General features: G+C 41.5%; 1 protein-coding gene across 5 annotated transcripts in view; it reads left to right on the forward strand.

The window, feature by feature from the left end:
* Positions 1-19,518, forward strand: part of LOC134348100 (galactosylgalactosylxylosylprotein 3-beta-glucuronosyltransferase 1-like) — a 135,832-nt gene that overhangs the window by 79,510 nt on the left and 36,804 nt on the right. For 4 of the 5 annotated variants that reach the window (XM_063050975.1, XM_063050973.1, XM_063050974.1 and 1 more), the window contains 2 exons: positions 1,511-1,572; positions 11,345-11,505. In XM_063050975.1, the coding sequence (XP_062907045.1) occupies positions 11,394-11,505 (112 nt within the window). In that variant the 5' untranslated portion in view covers positions 1,511-1,572; positions 11,345-11,393. The remainder of the gene's footprint in view (positions 1-1,510; positions 1,573-11,344; positions 11,506-19,518) is intronic. The other variant, XM_063050976.1, reaches the window with a different exon arrangement.

The raw sequence follows: 19,518 nt of genomic DNA on the forward strand, positions 1-19,518 counted from the left end.
TCTTCCGTCCATGGACTCACTTTATACTGCACGCTGTCGGAGCTGTGCTGCCAGGATAATCAAGGACATGATCCACCCAGCCAACACACTTTTTGTCCCTCTTCCCTCTGGAAGAAGGCTCAGGAGCTTGAAGACTCATACGGGCAGATTTGGGGACAGCTTCTTTCCAACTGTGATAAGACTGCTGAATGGATCCTGACCCGGATCTGAGCTGTACCCTCCAAATATCCGGACTTGCCTCTCGGTATTTTTTGCACTACCTTACTTTCCCTTTTCTGTTTTCTGTTTATGATTTATAATTTAAATTTTTAATATTTACTATTGATTTGTACTCCGGGGAGCACGAAGTGCAGAATCAAATATCGCTGTGATGATTGTATGTTCTAGTATCAATTGTTTGGCGACAATAAAGTATAAAGTATAAAGTACCCTAGTACCTGCAACACTTTTTTGTATTTGATATAAACGCCTCCCTTTTCCCTCCCTGTCCCCTAAGTAAAACACTTACCCCTCACATCCCTTTGAAAGCTTTTGTGCATTGAGTAGCTGCCACATGATTGGCTGATTAGATATTTGCATCAGCGTGTAGGTGTTCAGGTGCATCTAATGAAAAGTCCACTGAATGTCAATGTGGAGTAAAGCTACCCGAAAAATGGATTAATCTCAGTCAAATCTATGTAAACTAGTGGGATATCAATTCTAGTCAACTCACACAGCTTTATAGGACAGTAAGCATTATTGTGATAATTGAAATTCCAACAAATTCTTGAAAATATTACCAATAATGCTGTTGGCTATTCTGGCAACTTGTGATGGTCCTTTATTTCCAATGTAACCTGTTCTTTACTGTATTATGAACAATACTATGTCTGCTGCTTCCCTTTGTACGTGTGTTGCCATTTGAAGGTGTGTGAGGAGCATTTGACACCTGTGTAACAGAGCTCATCATAAGAGCTGATGGCTTCGCAGGTCATGAGTGCAATTAATTTTCATTCTGAGGAAGAACATTCGATCAGGTGATTGACCAAATGCAACAAAAAAAACAGCTTAGCTTTCACAAGGTAAGTACAGTAAATAATTCCAACACTGGAGGTAGATTTTTTAAAATCTCAGACACATTTCAAAGTATTTTATGATAAATTTCATAAATACAGAACGCTTATAATAAGCAGGCCTCAAATAGGATCATAGTTCTGATTCGAGTCTTAATAATATAGACATTTTAACTTAGCATGGAACCATTGAAGTGGAATAACATTTCTTTTTGCAGCATAAACAAAATATTATACACTATTGTGCCTTCTTTGTTAAAGATTTTATGTCTATTAACTGCATCTGTCTTGCACAAATTTTGGATATGCTATCAATCCTGTAGTTGCTCAGTACATCACAAACTTTATTCAATCAAGTTGTTCTTAATCCCATCATTAAGAATTGCTTTGAATTTTACGCTCTCTATCCTACTTGTCACTCCTTTGGTCATTCATTGTATCTCTATTTCTTCTCCCAGTCTCGGAAAACAAACGGCAACATTTGAAATGGAAATGCTCGTCATATCACAGTTAAAGTGAAGTAGGTATTTTGTGACAATTAAATGTTCTATTTAAGATGCAATTAATAATGTGGAGTTATTACGCTACCATTTTAAAACATCCTGTCCTTAAAAGTCTCACTGATTTAAACAGAAAGTGTGGCACATTGTAAAATTAAACAGGATGTTAAATAACTCTTCCCTTAGGAGTGAGGTGATTTGAAGCATCTTCTTTCTTAAATATTATTGATTTTCAAAGTATTGTAGCATAACCTGCGCCAAGGGAAACATCCAAATTCTATTTAACCAGAGGCTGGCTTGTAATTGAACTCATTAGTGTGGGGAGCAGCCCAACAAAGAGAAAACTGGATCCATAAACTTTGCGTGGTTGAAGCATATAGTGGAAACAACCTGTTACCATCCCATTAAGAGCTTCTAGTTAAACTGAATGTGGGCTTGCTTACACTGAATGAGAAGGCCTAATTTGAGGTAGGAGTCCTGAAACACTGTAAGCCTTTAATCAGCAGCTTTGAGCCACAGGATCCAACCAAGCAAACCTGTAATGTGCCACCTGCTTTCCATCCCAGAAGCAAGCACACAAAGGTCCCAATTTGATGTGGAATCAAGGGTTAATGTTGTATTAAATTTAGATGGACTAATTAAAGGCAACAGTAACCATTGAAAGGCTGTTCCATTGGAGTTTAAATAAACAAATAATTACAGAAGCAACTCAGTTGGATTTCCGTCGACTTGGCTACAATTTGTTGAGCAACCTTGGGTTGACATAGAAACAGAATGTGGAAATAGTCAGCACGCCAGACAACATCTGTTGAAAGAGAAATAGAATAAATATTTCATGTCTTTCATCAGATGAAATAGCCTCAACCAGAAATGTTTTTATACTTTTCAAGTAGTGGAGGACAGGCTCTACAATTTCAGAAACAGAATCAGGTTTAATATCACTGGCATATGTTGTGAAATTTGATAAATTAGCATCAATAGTGCAATGATAATACGGTGATAAATAGTAAATCAATTACAGTAAGTATATACTGTATATGCATATCAAGTCAAATCAAGTTCAACTAAAAATATTAGATAGTTCAATTAAAAATAGTGCAAAAACAGAAATAATATATATTTTTTATAAAGTGAGGTACTATTCATGGGTTCAATGACCATTTAGGAATCGGATGGCAGAGGGGAAGAAACTGTTCCTGAATCGCTGAGTGTGTGCCTTTAGGCTTCTGTACCTCCTACCTGATGGTAACAGTGAGAAGAAGGCATGTCCTGGGTGATGGGGGTCCTTAATGATGAGTGCCACCTTTCTGAGACACCACTACAGAGTATAGTACCCAAGATGGAGCTGACTGATCTTACAACTCTCTGTACAATCTTTCAGTCCTGTGCAGTAGCCGCTCCCCCATACCAGATAGTGATACAGACTGTCAGAATGCTCTCCTAGCTACATCTTTAGAAGTTGTCAAGTGTCTTAGATGACAAGCCAAAACTGCTAATGAAATACAGCTGCTATCTTGCCTTCTTTATAGCTGCATTGATAGATCCTCAGAGATCTTGACACCCAGGAACTTGAAATTGCTCACTCCTCCACTTCTGATCCCTCCACGAGGATTGTTTCGTGTTCCCTCATCCTACCCTTTATTCCCACAATCAGCTCTTTCATCTTACTGATGCTGAGTCATTTCAAGAACTAGGGAGCTGAACGCATCAGTGCAAAACGGGAAGCAGAAACAGTTTCGAGAATCTTTAGCTATAGGTGCCAAGTGAATGATCCATCTTGGTCCCCAGCGTGGTAGATGTCAGTCCGAAAAATCCCAAATATTTTGGAAGAGATGTAGCAATATTGGATTTTGGCTACACCCTCATATTGTTTTAATGATTGATGATAAGTATCTTTTCATTTGGTTATTTAGGGGAGAGCAGGAATGTGTAAACCTCTTTGTGTTATCAGTTTGAGTCACTCCGTGTGATCTCAAGAAATGACTAAAGGCGTTGGATACACAATGTCCAGCATCATTTGCAACTCCTCTGGCTTGGAAATGCTGGAAAGTTTGTGAACCCTGCAGAATTTTCTTTATTTCAGCATAACTATGACCTAAAATGTGATCAGATCTTCACGCAAGTGCCAAAACTAGATAAAGAGAGCCCAATTTAATAAATAACACAAAAACATTATACTTGTGAATTTACTTATTAAGAAAAATGATCCCATATTACATGTATTTGTTGGAAAAAGTATGACAACCTTTGCTTTCAGTAACTGGTGTGACCCCCTTGTACAGCAATAACTTCAATCAAGCGTTCCCAGTAACTGTTGATCAGTCCTGCACATCAGCTTGGAGGCACTTTAGACTATTCCTCCTTACAAAATTGCTTCAACTCTGGGATATTGGTGGGCTTCCTTGCATGAACTACTTGCTTCAGGTCCTTCCCCAACATTTCTATAGGATTAAGGTCAAGACTTTGACTCGGCCATTCCAAAACACAAATTTTCTTCTTTTTAAACCATTCAGTTGTTGATTTACTCTTGTGTTTCAGATCATTGTCTTGTTGCATTATTCAGCTTCTATTAAGCTTCAAGTGATGGACTGCTACCCTGACATTCTCCTGTAAAATGTCTTGAAACAATTTTGAAGTCATTTATCCCCCAGTGATTACAAGCTATCCAGGCCCTGAGGCAGTAAAGCAGCCCCAAACCATGATGCTCCTTCCACCACACTTCACAGTTGGGATGAGGTTTTGGTGTTGGTGTGCAGTGCCCTTTTTCTTCCAAATATTGCAATGTATATTTCTGCCAAAAGGTTCAACTTTTGTCTTATCTGTCCACAGAACATTGTCCCAGGAGCATTGTAGAACATCCAGGTGGTCTTTTGCAAACTTGAGATGTGCAGCAATGTTTTTATTTTAGAGAGCAATGGTTTCCTCCGTGGTGTCCTTCCATGAACACCATTCCTGTTCAGTGTTTTTCTTATAGTGGACACATAAACAGAGACTTTATCAAGTTCTAGAGATTTCTGCAGGTCTTTTGCTGTTACCCTTGGGTTCTTTTTCACCCCCTTCAGCATTGCACATTGTGCTCTTGGTGTGATCTTTGCAGGACGCCCACTCCTAGGGAGAGTAGCAACAGTACTGTGTTTCCTCCATTTGTAGACAATTTCTCTTACTATGGACCGATGAACACTCAAGTCTTTAGAAATATTTTTGTAGCCTTTTCCAGCTTCATGCATTTCTAAAACTCTTCTTCCAAGGTCCTCTGAAAGTTGTTTTGATCGAGGCATGGTGCACATAAACAGATTTTCCTGAGAAGAGCAGGCTCTGTCAGTAACCTGACTTTGTGTGTGTTTTTTATAGGGCAGGGCAACTCTACAACCCACACCTCCAATCTCATTTCATCGATTGGAACACCTGACTCCAAACAGCTTTTGTAGAAGGCAATAGCCCAGAGGTTCAGAGATTCATATAGTTTTTCCAACCAATACGTGTACTATTGGAGCATTTTTCTCAAAAGGCAAATGAACAAGTATGAAGTTTTTGTGTTATTTATTTAATTGGGTTCTCTTTATCTTGTTTTAGAACTTGTGTGAAGATCTAATCACATATTTATGCAGAAAGAGAGAAAATTCTACAGGGTTCACAAACTTTGTAACACCACTCTAGATCACCATTCCTTCACCGCTGCTGGGTCAAAATTTCCCTCCCTAAAAGCATTATGGGCATACTGACACCTCAGCGACAGCAGCAGTTCAAGAAGGCAGCTGACCATCACCTTCTCAAGGACGGTTAGGGATTGGCAATTAAATGCTGACTCAGCCAGCAAAGCCCACATCCCTTAATGAATGCATGCTGTATATAAAGTAATAATGACCTGAAACATAAACTGCTTTATTCACTCCTCAGATGCTTCATGATAGCTGAACTTTTTCTATTGTATGGCAGATTTCCATCAACTGCAGATTTGCTTTCAATTTAACATTCTTTCTACACATGCAAATGTATTACAAGAGCACGATCAGTGTAATCTGAGAATTCTCAGTGGGTTCAATGATCTGTTCTGGGTCTGACGAGAGTCACAAGGCTAAAAGGGGATTGACTACCTTTGGTGTAAGGACTTGTAAGTGTCAGTGATCTTATACATCTGGCTCGCGGTGTCGTCCGGTTAAAGCAAATAATTCTTATTTCTTATTGCTGACACAGGCCTGATTTCCTATTTTGCCACAGGATTATCATTAATTTAGAGCACTTGTCCAAAAGTGGATGATGTCACCCCTTCCCAGGTATGGGGGGAGTTTCTAAGGGGGCAGTGGGGGGCACTCAGTAGGAAAGGGGGACAGCTGAGGGATTATAGGCTTAATTTACAAAATGAAATACTTGTGGAACCCTCTCACCAGGGCTTGTATCCAAACTCAGCTTGTCAGCCATCTCTGCTAACAGCAGCGAGATGGCCTCCTTTCATAAACAATAGACGTCTAGGGTTGGTATGATTTGGGGTTCATCCAAACAGGAATGTGGTGATGTTCTGATTAAAGAAATCTGAATTTGAGCAAGTGCTGTATAAATACTGCCCATACATAATTAATCATTCAGCTAGAAAAAAACAGATTGTCCAGCACATAAAATTATAAAGAAAGTAAATTTACTAATTGCAGCTTTATCAAACACTCATTAAAAGAAAGAAAAAGAAACTAAATAAGGTCCATTACAGTTAGATCAGTCTAAATGTGCACATGACCATTGTAACTCGTCTCTTCCAAAGCTGGGTATAACCATTACTCACGGCGATGAACCTATGGAAAGCCCCCTGCCGCAGTCCAAGCTTCCCTTGAAGACCATCTCAAACAAACTGGCTCTCTCTCAGGAGGACTGACCCTCATCCTTGGGGCCACTCATTTGCACAAAGCATTTCTTGCAATGGGTACTCTCCTTCCATGGCATTCTGCAGCATCTTCCCTTCTCTCCCACCCTGTAGCTCCCTGCAAAAGACCCCTAACCAGACTACTGCCCGTCACAAAACTCCCTTTGTCCTGCCTCTCTGGAACCTTCTCCAGATCTCACCATCCTGACTGGCTGACACAACATTCCTAAATTGAACAGCACGGCTTCTTATCTTTAGCCAAAACCAAAACATTCTACCAAGCAGGACGTACTGCTTCTGCAGAAAACTGCTAACATAAAATACCTAGGGCATAGTAATAGAAATCTTAACCAGGCCATTACACTTATTGTAAGTATTTGATCCTCAGTGCCTCATAATTGATTACAATGATGACATAATCACCTGATCTCTTGCTAACCCACCGTTTACTTACACTTTGCTCGAAGAGTGTTATAGTTGTTGAAGCATTTGAAAGCTCTTGTTTGTGCAACAGAAAGGGCATCATCATTGACAGGACACCACCGTGGGGTATTTACTTTTTTGAAAAAAGCTGCACCTAACGTATTTACCATCCACTGTGTAATCCACAGAAAACATCTTGCCACAAAAGTCCTAAGTGATGGGTTGCACAAATCATTAATTACTGTCATCACAAAATCAAGTCCCTTGCTTTCAATTCTCAACTATTTCAAAAGCTTTGCATTGTGAATGATGAACAGTTTGAATGTTTACTGTTAAACACAGAAGTCAGATCGCTCTCAAAATTAATCTTTTTGAAACTATGATAAAACTCTTTGAAGACCCAAATGCTTTACTTGGTAATCAACTCAACAATATTAGGCATGCCACTGCTTAGTTGTCAGAATTATTCTCAAAGTTTAATGAAATAAATCTTTAATTACAATAAAATTATGTGAATCTTATCAAAGTCTAATCAGTTGTCTCCACGTTTCTATTTAAGTGCAACATTAGCCATCACAACACTTTCCAATTTCCGAGCCTGAGTTTAAAGAGAAATAAGCTTTAGTTGGACGCCAATTAAAGAAATATTTTATGGGTTATTTTATAATACATATATGTGTTTGTTTTCAGTAATGTGAAAGAGAAAAGATTTGTTTTGTTTGTCACATGTGCGTTGAAACATTTAGTGAAATGTATAGTTTGTATGAATTAAAATCAGTGAAGATTGTGTTTGGCAGCTCACAAGTGTGGTCACACCTCTGGTGCCAGTCTAGCAAGCCCACAACTCACTAACCCTAACCGTACATTTTCCGAATGTGCGAGGAGGCTGGAGCCCCCTGAGGAAACTCATGTGGTCACAGGGAGAGTGTACAAACTCCTTAGGGACAGCAGCAGGAAACACACTAACCACTACATAACTGTGATAATATCCTTTGTTACTGTACCTGGAGGAGTTATATCATGGGACAGTCAAGGAACGAACAGATTCCTGGGATTGTTGAAGCAGAGAAGGAGGCCTTTTATCCCTTCAGATCTATGCTGCATCTTTGTGGATCAATATGAATCGCCTCCTTCAGTGGCCCTTTCATACTCATCAAATTTAGGCAGAGACGAAAGACTGCAGCATTAGTGGTGAGGGTCAAGAGAGGCGGAGAAGTGCTTCGAGTCAGTGGGCTGGACAATATTTAGGCCTTCATGTTTGAGTCTGAATGAAAGCGCCACAGTTGTCACCGACTTCATCAAAACCTGTGTGGATGAGTGTGTGTCTTCAAGAACATAGCGGACATATCCAGACTTAAAGCCATGGATGAACCAGGACATTCTTAGACTACTGAGGGCCAGATCTATGGCATTCAAGACAGGTGATCTAGAAAGATAGAAGAAGTCCGGATACGACCAATGGAAGACTATTCTTAAGGCAAGAAAGCAATTCCGATTGAAATTGGAGATGGAATTAGATGCACATCAGCACTGTCAACATTTGCAGGACATTGCTTCCTACAAAGTGAATTATGAAGATGCCCAGTTGTCAAGATCCCCCTCTTGGTCTCGCCAGTCTAGTCCAAAGGAAAGGTTATGAAGCAATACGTTTGGCACCGGCTTGGCTGCAGGAGCTGCTGGAAGGAAGTTCAATGAGGCCCACCCAACTGAGGGGCTCCACTCTGGATTTGCAGTCTGGGTTTACTCCTGTAGACTTCGGCTCACCTGAGGCTGCCCACAAGGCAGTGGTGCTATTTATCCATCGTTGGGGATCTGGTTCATGAGCACCAGGGCATATCCACACACTGGTGGGCCTGTGTGCCACGTGTGCAGGAGCCAGACCTCCTCCCCGTCCTCTGTAGTTCAGCTTGACTCCAGTTTCCATGCGTCACCAGCACGGAGGCATGACGTGAGGCTTGGTATGTACTGGCAGGGAGAGACTTATGCATTCAGCTCTCCTTTTTGCAAGACTGCTAGCCAGTGGTGGAAGCTGCAAGTGAGAGCGACAAGCACTACCTACTACACTACCACTCTAGATGTATCACCACAACCTGTCATGGTCCGGATCGGGGTCCCTTTAAATTTACCTTGTTTATGTTATGATCCGGACCGTTGATTCCCTGTTTTCCCGTGTCCCTGGACTTTGGTGATTAGAGGCAATTAACACTCGGCTGAACCGGTAGTTTATAGTCTCCGGCTTTCAGCCATTCGGCGCGGGAGCGTCTGCAAAGTCATCCAAGGTACAGTATGCCGATGTCATCTGGCCGGGGAAAGCCTAGTCTCTGCCGAAGCGAGTGCCGGTAATTCGACTCTCCTCACCGGAGCAACCCTGTCCAGTTACCTCGCCAAAGCGAGCCCGCAAAGTTTCCTCACCGAGGTGGGTCCATCAGTTAACCCGCAAGAGGGAATCAAGAACCACTGTCAACTGTTCCCTGGTCGAGTCGAGAGCTCGCCACTACCCGGAGGATCCAAGTTAAGTCCTGGCTCCAGTGGTATTCAAGTACCAAGTCAAGTCCTGGCCCTGGCGGCATTCAAGTACCAAGGTCAAGTCCTTTCCCTAGCAGCATTCTAGCACCAAGTCAAGTCCTGGCCCTGGCGGCATTCTAGCACCAAGTCAAGTCCTGGCCCTGGCGGCATTCAAGCACTAAGTCAAGTCCTGGCCCTGGCGGCTTCCCAGTTCTGAGTCAAGTCCTGGCCCTGGCAGTCTGTGATTCCTGTCCTATCCCCTTGTCTGAATCCCTTCTCTGCCCCTCTCGCCACTAGCCCTCGTCTGCAGCCCCCACCTGCACTTCAGTCTAGTTCCATCGCTGGAGCTAGATAGGTACTGTCTGGTGTTCATTCGTGTTGATCTTGTCTTGTCTTGGCCTTGCCTCAGTGGGGTAAGTCAGGTCGTCTTGCCGATGCTCCGTGGGGGGTCGTGTCTTGTCTTATCTGGTCCTCGCCTCAGTGGGGTAAGTCAGGCCGTCTTGCCGTTGCCCCGCGGGGGGTCATCTTCTGTCTTGTCTTGTCCTCACCTCCGTGGGGTAAGTCTGGCCATCTTGCCCTTGTCCCGCGGAGAGTCATGTCTTGTCTCGTCTTGTCCTCGCCTCCGTGGGGTAAGTCAGGCCATCTTGCCGTGCCCCGCGGAGGGTCATGAGTTCCAGTCCTATGTCCTGTACCCAAGGAGGGGTTCTAGCTCTCTGTTCTGTGTGTGAGTCCCGGCCCTATGTCCTGTACCCAAGGAGGGGTCCCGACTCCGTGTTCTGTGTATGTGCCCGTGGTTCCATGTACCTGCTCTCCCGAGACCGAGGCTCTGTTTTCCATGTTCCTCCTCTCCCTAGCCCATGTCATGTCTATGCCTAGTTCTGGGGTCCGAGCCCGAAGCAAGACCCAGGTACTGGGTCCTTGCCCAGTCTCGGGCTCGAAGTCCATACCCTAGCCTCTTCATGTCTCCTCTAGTTCTGGGAGCCGATTTCGAGTCCAAGCCCAGACCCCTAGTCCCAGCCTAGTCGTAGTCCTGAGTCCTTGTCCAGTTTGTTATTTCCTGCTCCTGCCTCGCTCTCCTGGTATCGAACAATAAACTACATCTCATTAACCTCACAAGATGTGTCTTGCATTTGGGTCCACCCTTGCTCCCAATGCCCCCGCCATTGTGACACAACCATTTTAACACTACTGTACTGCTGTCACAAAACAACAAATTTCACAACATATGCCAGTGATATTAAATCTGATTCTGAACTTAATTTTGTTACTAATTCATCCTGTAACCTCTGAACATCTTGATTCAACCTTTTCCCCCTGTCTTAGAACTGTGCATAATAATCTCTTCTCAGTCACTTTGAATATGGGTCCTGTGTTTTTCTGGAATATCCACTAATGGAATGTTCCAGCCACCATCGCCAAATCATGATATAGTCATATTGCTAATAATTGTTTGCAGGACATTGTAGTGTCAAAATCTGATGGACAGTACAATGGTAAATATATTCATTGACAATAATACATCCTGGACTTCAAAGTTATGAAGTCACATAAATGCAGGTCCTTTCTTCAAAACATAAATCTAAATGTAATATGAACCCAATATACATGAGCATGTTATTGTATTACACAAGTTCCTGGCTACACACACAAAATGCTGGAGGAATTCAGCAGGCCAGGCAACATTTAGGAAAAGAGTACAGACAACGTTTCGGGCCGAAACCCTTTGGCAGAACATGCCAAAGGGTCCTGCCAAAGGGTTTTGGCCCGAAGTATCAACTGTACTCTTTTCCATAGCTGCTGCCTGACCTGCTGAATTCCTTCAGCATTTTGTGCGTGTTTCTTGGATTTCCAGCATCTGCAGATTTCTTTCTTGTTTAAGTTCTTGGCTGTTAGTCATTGTAATTTTTGTTAATCTACTCATTTTTTATTTTCAGTGTATTTGATTACACTGAACGCACACTAGATACAAGCAAGTCTCCATCTGTAATGTTATTCTTCTGTTCTTCTTGAAGGTATAGATGAAGAAATGAGGCACTTTTCCTACAGTGAGTTCCCAACAAAATGCCAAGGCGAAGAAATCTTCTCACCGCAATCCTCATCGTCTTACCCTGGACCATACTCTTAACAATCTGGCATCAGAATTCGAGGGATTTTTATTTTGCCATTAAGAGAAGTAGGTGAAATCATTGTGTTCTTGTGTAAATTGACAGTATTCATTAGCCATGAATTAATGCTTCCTTCTTGTTGCTGGCCAGTAGGTAGTAGAGTACATTTTAAATATACACGTTTAAACGTTCGCCCCCATGACTGTGTGTGTTTCCTCTGGGTGCTCTGGTTTTCTCCCACATGCCTAAGACATGTGGGTTAGTAGGTTAATTGGTCAGAGAAGTATAACTGGGTGGAGTGGGCTCGTTAGGTCAGGAGGTCCTGTCACCATGCTGTACTTCTAAATAGATATATAAATAATATAAAGTGACGGAGCTTGAGAAGCAAAAAGCAGGGTGGTATAAACACAGAGAATGGCAGAGCCCTGGGTAGTGTTATTGAACAGAGAGACCTTGGGGTGCAAATACGCTTCTCTTAAAGTGGCAACACAGGTAGAGAGGATGGTGAAGAAGGAGCATAACTGCTTGACTTCATCGGTCAAGTGTAGAAATGATACATTACATGACATTGATTGGAATACTGTATACTGTTCTAGTCACCATACTACGAAAGATGTGATTAAACTGGTACAGTAAAGATGAACTCGAATATTGTCAAGATTGGAAGACTTGAGTTATAACTGGGTGTGATGTACCTGTAGCGAGGTAGGCTGAGAGGTGACATGATAGATGTCTACAATATCATGAGACGTACAGGGAGTTTAGACGGCCAGAGTCTGCTTCCCATGGTAGGGATATCGAAAACGAGAGGACATAGGTTTAAAGGGGTTCCAGGGGTAAGTTTTTCACCCAAAATGTGCTGCCAGAGGAAGTGGAGAAGGCAGGAACAATAACAACATTTAAGAGGCATCTGGACAGATGGCTGAATGAGCATGGCATAGATGGATATGGAGTTAATGCAGAGAAGTGGAATTAGTAACAATGAGCATGATGATTAGCATAGATGTGGTGGGCCACTGGGCCTGTTTCTAGGCTGTCCTGTGGGCCTAAAACAAATAAGTCTGATGAAAGCTGTGTCAGTTCCCCTGTATGCTGGATGCTGCCTGATAACTTCCCAATGAGCCTGGGTTTTGCTAGGAAGAGTCATACATTTTGACAAAATCTTTCCTGAGGTTATTTGATTTAAGCTAAGCATATCAATTCTAAAAAATAGAGAGAACAATATTTTTGTGCTTCGATTGAAAATTTAGAGGTTAACTTCAGAAATAAAAGTTCCTGTCAATGTCAAAGGTGAAGACACAAGATAACTTTCAATATCATGAAACAATTCCTTCTCAGTACCAAGGGGATCAGCGTCCAAATGATAATGCTATCTTTGGCTCAAATTACCTTCTGACACAGCAGTTTTTGGTGGATTCTGGTTAACTGAGGCAGATCGGAACCGTACATTTTGGTCCAATTAAGTGGCTGACCCAATTAGGAGACATTTCATGGAAAAAGTTTAAAAAGTCACACAAACATTTAACTGAGTAACGAATTATGTACTTAAGTGAAATAAAGAACAAATTAGAACACTACCAATATTATTACAGTATGATAAAACTCTGTATTAGTTCTTAATAGTTAGCGACCGAGGAATTCATACAGTGCAAGCTGGCATGTTCTTTTGATTGGCTGTATACGAACAAAATCAGTGCAGATACCTAGTGCAGATAGTGGACTGTCTTCATTGTATTCCTGTATGAAGTACTGTCAAAGCTCACCACTTTTTATTTCAGCATTAGTCGGAGCAAACATAACACAAGCAGACACAACTGATGCTGTTTAAAAACCGTTTGTTCTTAGCATGGTGTAGTGTCTAAAGGCCACACACGTGCATGTGCCCGATGACAGTCAGAAACTGTTGCATCGCCCAAATCTTCATTTTCATTGCAACATTCAGAAGGATTGTTGATATCTTCAAATTCTTCATAGTTCCTAATCTGCTGAAGAAGTGAAATCATTTCATTTTCACTCTTGCATCTCTAAGCTTTCTTGAAACTGCAGTGAGCAAAACAGTTCTGAATTGTCTTGCTGCTTATTTCCCTGCAACTATCAGTGACAAAAATCACTAATTTTTGAACACAAACACACACAACTGATGCCATTTAAAAAACGGTGCACTCTAAGCACAGTGTAGTGGCTAACAGCCTCAGAAGTGCAGATGATTGACGCTAGTAGGAAAATGTTCAGCAAAATTCTCCTGAACAATTAAGCAGCACAGAGTCCCAAATAAATGAAGGAGATCCTGGCTATTTTCTTGATTGGTTTTTGTCCCAAATAAGTAGTTGTCTGAATTAACCGATGGCCCAGTTAACTGGAATTCATTTCTGTAATCCCTGAAGAGGAATGTTCCATTGCATCAGTCCTAAAGAAGCAGGACGATGCAAGTGAGCTTGAGAACTATATTTTAAAACTTAGTCTGAGATCAGTGAATGCATTTAGATGGATGTAAAAAATGCTGGAGAAATTCAACAAGTCAGGCTGCATCTATAGAGAGGAATAAACAGTTGGCATTCCAGCTCAAGAACCTTCATCAAAACTTGAATGAAGGGGGCAAGAAGTCAGAATAAGGAGGGGCGGTGGGGGTGGTGGGGGGAGGGAAAAGAGTATGTGTCAATTCATAAGTGAGACCAGGTGAGGGGGAAGGTGAGTGAGTGAGGGAGGGGGATGAAGAAAGCTGCTGGGAGGGAATAGGTGGAGGAGGTAAAGGGCTGAAGAAGAAGAATATGATAGGAGAGGACAGTGGACCACGGTAGAAGAGAAAGGAGGAGAACCAGATGGAGCTGATAGGCAGGTGAGGTGAAGAGAAGGGATAAAAAAGATATGGGGAATGGAAAGACAGGGAAGGAGGGAGGGGATAGTAATTACTGGAAGTTAGAGAAATCAATGTCCATGCCATTGGGATGAAGGCTACCCATTAGGAATATTAATTATTGCTCTTCCAACCTGGGTTTGGCTTGTTTATAGCAGTAGAAGAGACCGTGGACAGACAATGGTTGGAATATCTTGTTGTTGTAAAGCACTGCTCTAAATTTGGACAAAGATGCAGAATGCTTACATAGATTGCATGAACTGCATTACATACTAAAACTGGCCAGTAATTGAACATAGAAAATAGAACACAGAAGAGTTCAAAACAGTGCAGGCCCCCTGGCCACGATGTCGTGCCGACCCTTTAACCCACTCCAAAATCAATGTAACCCTTCCCTCATACATAATCGCCCATTTTTCTTCAATCTGTGTGGCTATCAGAGAATCTCTTAAATGTCCCTTATGTATCTGCTTCTACTAGCACACCTTATAGAGTGTTCCATACACCCACAACTCTCTGTGTAAAAAAGCTTACCTCTAAAATACCCTCTATACTTTCTACCAAACACCTTAAAGTTATGCCCCCTTGTAATAGCCATTTCTGTCCCGGAAAGAGGTCTCTAACTGTCCACTTGATCAATGCCTCTTATCACCTTGTACATCTCCATCATGCCACTTCTCATCACTCCAAAGTAAATATCCCTAGTTCACTCAGCCTGTCCTCACAGGACATGCTATTTAATCTAGGCAGCATTCTGGTAAGTCTCCTCTACACCCTCTCTAAAGCTTCTACATGCTTCCTATAATGAGGCAACCAGAACTGAACACAATAGCTGAAGTCTGGTCTAACCGGAGTTTTATAGAGCTGCAGCATTACCTCACAGTTCTTGAACACAATCCCCTGCCTAATGAAGGCAAATACATCATACGCCTTCTTAACCACCTTATCAACCTCCACTGCAACTTTAAGGTATCTTTGAACATGAACCCCAAGATCCCTCTGTTCCTCCACACTGTTCAGAATTCTGTCATTAACCCTGTATTCTGCCTTCGATTTTGACCTTGCAAAGTGAATTACTTTGCACTTTTCCAGATTGAACTCCCCCTGCCATTTCTCAGCCCAGCTCTGCATCCTATCAATGTCAGTTGCAACCTACAGCAACTTTCTACACTATCTACAACACCACCAACCTTCGTGTTATTTGCAAACTTACCAGCCCACCCTTCATCTTCCTTATCCAAGTGAATTACAAAAATTACAAAGAACAGAGATCTCAGAGCAGATCCTTAGGGAACACCACTAGTCATTAACCTCCAAGCAGAATATGCTCTATCTAATACCACCTCTGCCTTCTTATGGACAAGCCAGTTCTGAAACCACACAGCCAAGTTTCCCTGGATCCCATGACTCCCAGCTCTCTGAATGAGCCTACTTGTCAAACACTTTACTAAGATCCATATACCCCACAATGAATACTCCCTAACACCACTTAAAGATGCATAAATTCTTCTTGGGTGGAAGTCCGATTGGATGAGGACTAACCAATCAGGAACGATGGATCATGGAGGTATAAATACCACTGGACTAGACATACCCAGGCATTATCCCTGAAGAAGATGGCAGAGTTTGTCATAGACACATCTGTTATAATTGATACCAGTATCCAGCTGGAAGCCCGAGAAAAGTTTTACTGTCATATATGCTGAGAAAGGACTAGATCCTTTTTTTTTTACCACTTAAAGACTTTGGAGTGCACAAATTCAAAGGCAATTATATCTCAATTGCAGATGTAGTTCTAGTCTGTATTATCACTTAATTCAAATACTGGAATCCCTTATCAAACTGCATTATGGGGTTAACCTCACCATACAGAACTAGCTAAAACAAGCCAGTATCTTCTCAAATGCAATTAAAGATAGGTAGTAAAATTTGTCTTTCTCATCTTTGCCCCAATTCCTTAAATACGTAAATCCAAATAATACTGTAAACAGATCTGATTCAGGAAAGATGGTAAAAATAATAATAATTGCAAGGTTAAGTTCTTTAAGTTTCATCTGGCTACAAGAACTCAAGAAACAAAATATATCATGAACGAAGATAGATTCAGTCAGGCTATCATGACAGAAACTTTCCTCAAATATAAATGTATAAATTGTACCTCTTAGTGTAGCCTTGCCACCCCTGAATAGGATCTGCAACCTAATTTTGGAATCTGAGCAAAAATATCCTCATTGATAATGATGTACTTTGAAAGAAATGCTGCACTCTCTGATAAGTCAGCTTTCCCATGCAATGTTCAACTATGATGCCTCTTCACTCTGAGACTGACTTCAAGGTTGCCTTAGCATCAATTCAAAGAAAAGCAAGAGACTGACATACAGTATCCTGGTCAAAACCGTTATGTATTGTAACTCCAGAAGCTAATTGAAAGAAAAACATGGGAACCAGGATGTGTGTGCTTAGTTGCTTTTTCTTTATTGAGACATGCCCATATGACGTGGTGGCATAATGATGTATGCCATTCACGCAATTCTACATTTCATCCGGAATAAATTATGTAAACAAACAAAGAATGCTTTATCAAACAATAAGTTTACAATATTACTCAAATAATACTAAAATATTAAATAAACTAAACTCCTCCATGCTTAGCTATAAACTCCCACTCAATGCAGAATGCATGTCAACTTAGATACGTAATGTATTTCTCTCAAGTCAGCTTAGATACACAGAATACTATATAATACAATTGCTATACAGACATCCACAGCATAGTAGATTTTAAATTGCCCCATTCAAACCTAAAGATTTAATCGCTGTAGAGGATTTCTTACTCTTGTAGGATAACATCTTTCCTGACCGGTGGTGGGTGTAGGGGGGGGGGGAACTTGTCACACTGCTTGGCAGTTGAGGTATTTAGCTCTGAAACAATCCCAGGTTTTTAGGCCACTTCTGTGGAGGTTGACTCTCAGGCTACAGGAAATGGCTCTAGACAGTTCTAGATAACTTCCTTCTCTAACAAATGACTCTGCTCTCCTCAACTGATTGATGTGTCATCTCCAGATGACATCAGAAGCGATCTCCACTGTACAGTTGTCCAATTCTATCCTTAATCTTTCCAAGGACCCACTTTTGATCACTTCTGTAGTCCCTTGAAAGGACTGCTTGTCCAAGAGTGAAACATCAAACCTTCTTGTTTGAGGGGCCCTCAATTTGCCTCAGCTATTTGTTCTGCATACTCCTAAGATTGGGTTTGACGAGCTCCAGGAGCAAGTGCAATAGACAACCCGGGAACGGCATAGCTGATAAATTGTTGGTTGTGGAGTATGCTGCATTGCAATATGCAAGAAGGAAATTGGCAAGCTTCTGATTCAGTGTCAGTGTAGTGTTCTCTGCTAATGTTGCTCACAGTGCTGGACAAACCTTTCTTCAAGCCATTGTAGCTGAATGGAATGTGTCTTATTCCATTCATTTTCATGACTGTTTTAAACTGACCTGCAACAAACTGTGGTCCATTGTCACTGACTAATTGTTCTTGAAAAACAATCCTAGAGAACAGACTTCTTAACACATCAACAGTGTGCGAGGCTGTAGTTGTCATGTACTGTCCAGCGAGGTCTTCTAATATAAAGAAAGAAACTAGAACAAATTCAGAGTGGATCACATTATTAACACATTTGTTATTTTAATTGCAAGGGGAGATATACTTTTAGCCAAGTTTCTTCTGGAATTATAACTCCAATCTTCTGTTTCAATCAAAGTAGCTTTATACTTCTTTTACAAGGTTGCTCCATTCCATAACATTGCATTCCTCTGTTATCTTTCTCCTTATCTCATTCTCACATTTGATCTTTAGAAGCTCGATTCAGTTTCCCCTGCTATCAAAACATCCGCTCTGGCCATAAAATAGATTGTCTGTCATCAAAGAAAATAGTTTGTTCCCATATAGCACAATCACACTTGTAAGTTTTCTCACCCAAACCAGCAAAGCACCTTAGGATTTCATAGACTCCATTTCATTACATTACATTTTACAAAAGTTACAAATCCATAAAGAATTCAGGGTTGCAGATATACTTCTACATAATGGGGGCTTCTGGCCACTTTGTAGCTGCATCTACTACTACCAAGAAATTTGTGCCCATGAATGATCTGGCAAAATCGACATGAATCCTCTATCAGGGCAATGGAGGCCATTCTCAGGGATGCAGAGGTGCTGCTCTTGGCATCTTCTCGATGTGTTGTCCTCCCAAACAGCACATGGCAAGCAGCTTGATTTATTCCAGACCATTAGACAAAGCATCAAGCCAACGTTTTCATTTTGACCATGCCTAGATGATGGCATGTAGCTCTCCAACACTTCCCCTCTCAGACTGATTGGAACAGCAACTCTGAACTTCCACATAAGACAATCGCCGTCAAGGACAAGTTCATCCCTGTGCTGGTAAAAATGGGGAAACTGTAATTCCTGCTGCACATTCCAGCCATTTTGGGTTGTCATGTAGACCTGAGACAGTGTGGGTCTTTTCTGGTTTCCCTTTGTACCATTTCTGCAGTAATAGGGAGGCTTTTAATTTACATTGCAGAGAATACGCCAAGTGAGGTGCTCACTTTTGTAAAATGTTCAGGTATTTCCTTTTCCAAGGATGAATGGGACAACCAATTAGCATTTCCAGGATTGGTTGTCCTCTTGCTTTTGATCTTGTAATTGTGTCCTCCAAGAAACAGAGCCCATCTCTGCAATCATGCTGCTGCTGTCAGTGGAACACCCTTCTGTGGATTGAAATGGACACCATGGGTTGATGATTAGTAATGAGGGTAAACTCTCTCCCATAAAAGTACTGGGTGGAATGGTTACACCCTCCAAACCATTCTCGTCCTCACTGTAAATTTGTGTGTAATTTATCCTGACAACTTTAAAGGAATATGATTGAAAGGCTATGAGGCTTCAAGGGCAAGCTTCACTGAATGATGTGGATTGTAATGTGTGAGTACAATGTTTGACGTCACCATTTCCTTTGCCTCTCGGAAAGTAACCTCACACTGCTTGCCCATTCAGTCTGATCAGCAGAAATGAGTCCAAGGGGTGGAGCACAGAAGCTAGGGTGAATTGAATCGACTTTATTTCTTACATCCATCACATACATGACGAATAAAAATCTTTACATTACGTCTCCGTCTAAATGTACCATGTGTAATCATAGTAATTTATAATAATTGATAGTAA

The sequence above is a fragment of the Mobula hypostoma genome, chromosome 6 (genome assembly GCF_963921235.1).
Source record: "Mobula hypostoma chromosome 6, sMobHyp1.1, whole genome shotgun sequence".
NCBI lineage: Eukaryota > Metazoa > Chordata > Chondrichthyes > Myliobatiformes > Myliobatidae > Mobula > Mobula hypostoma.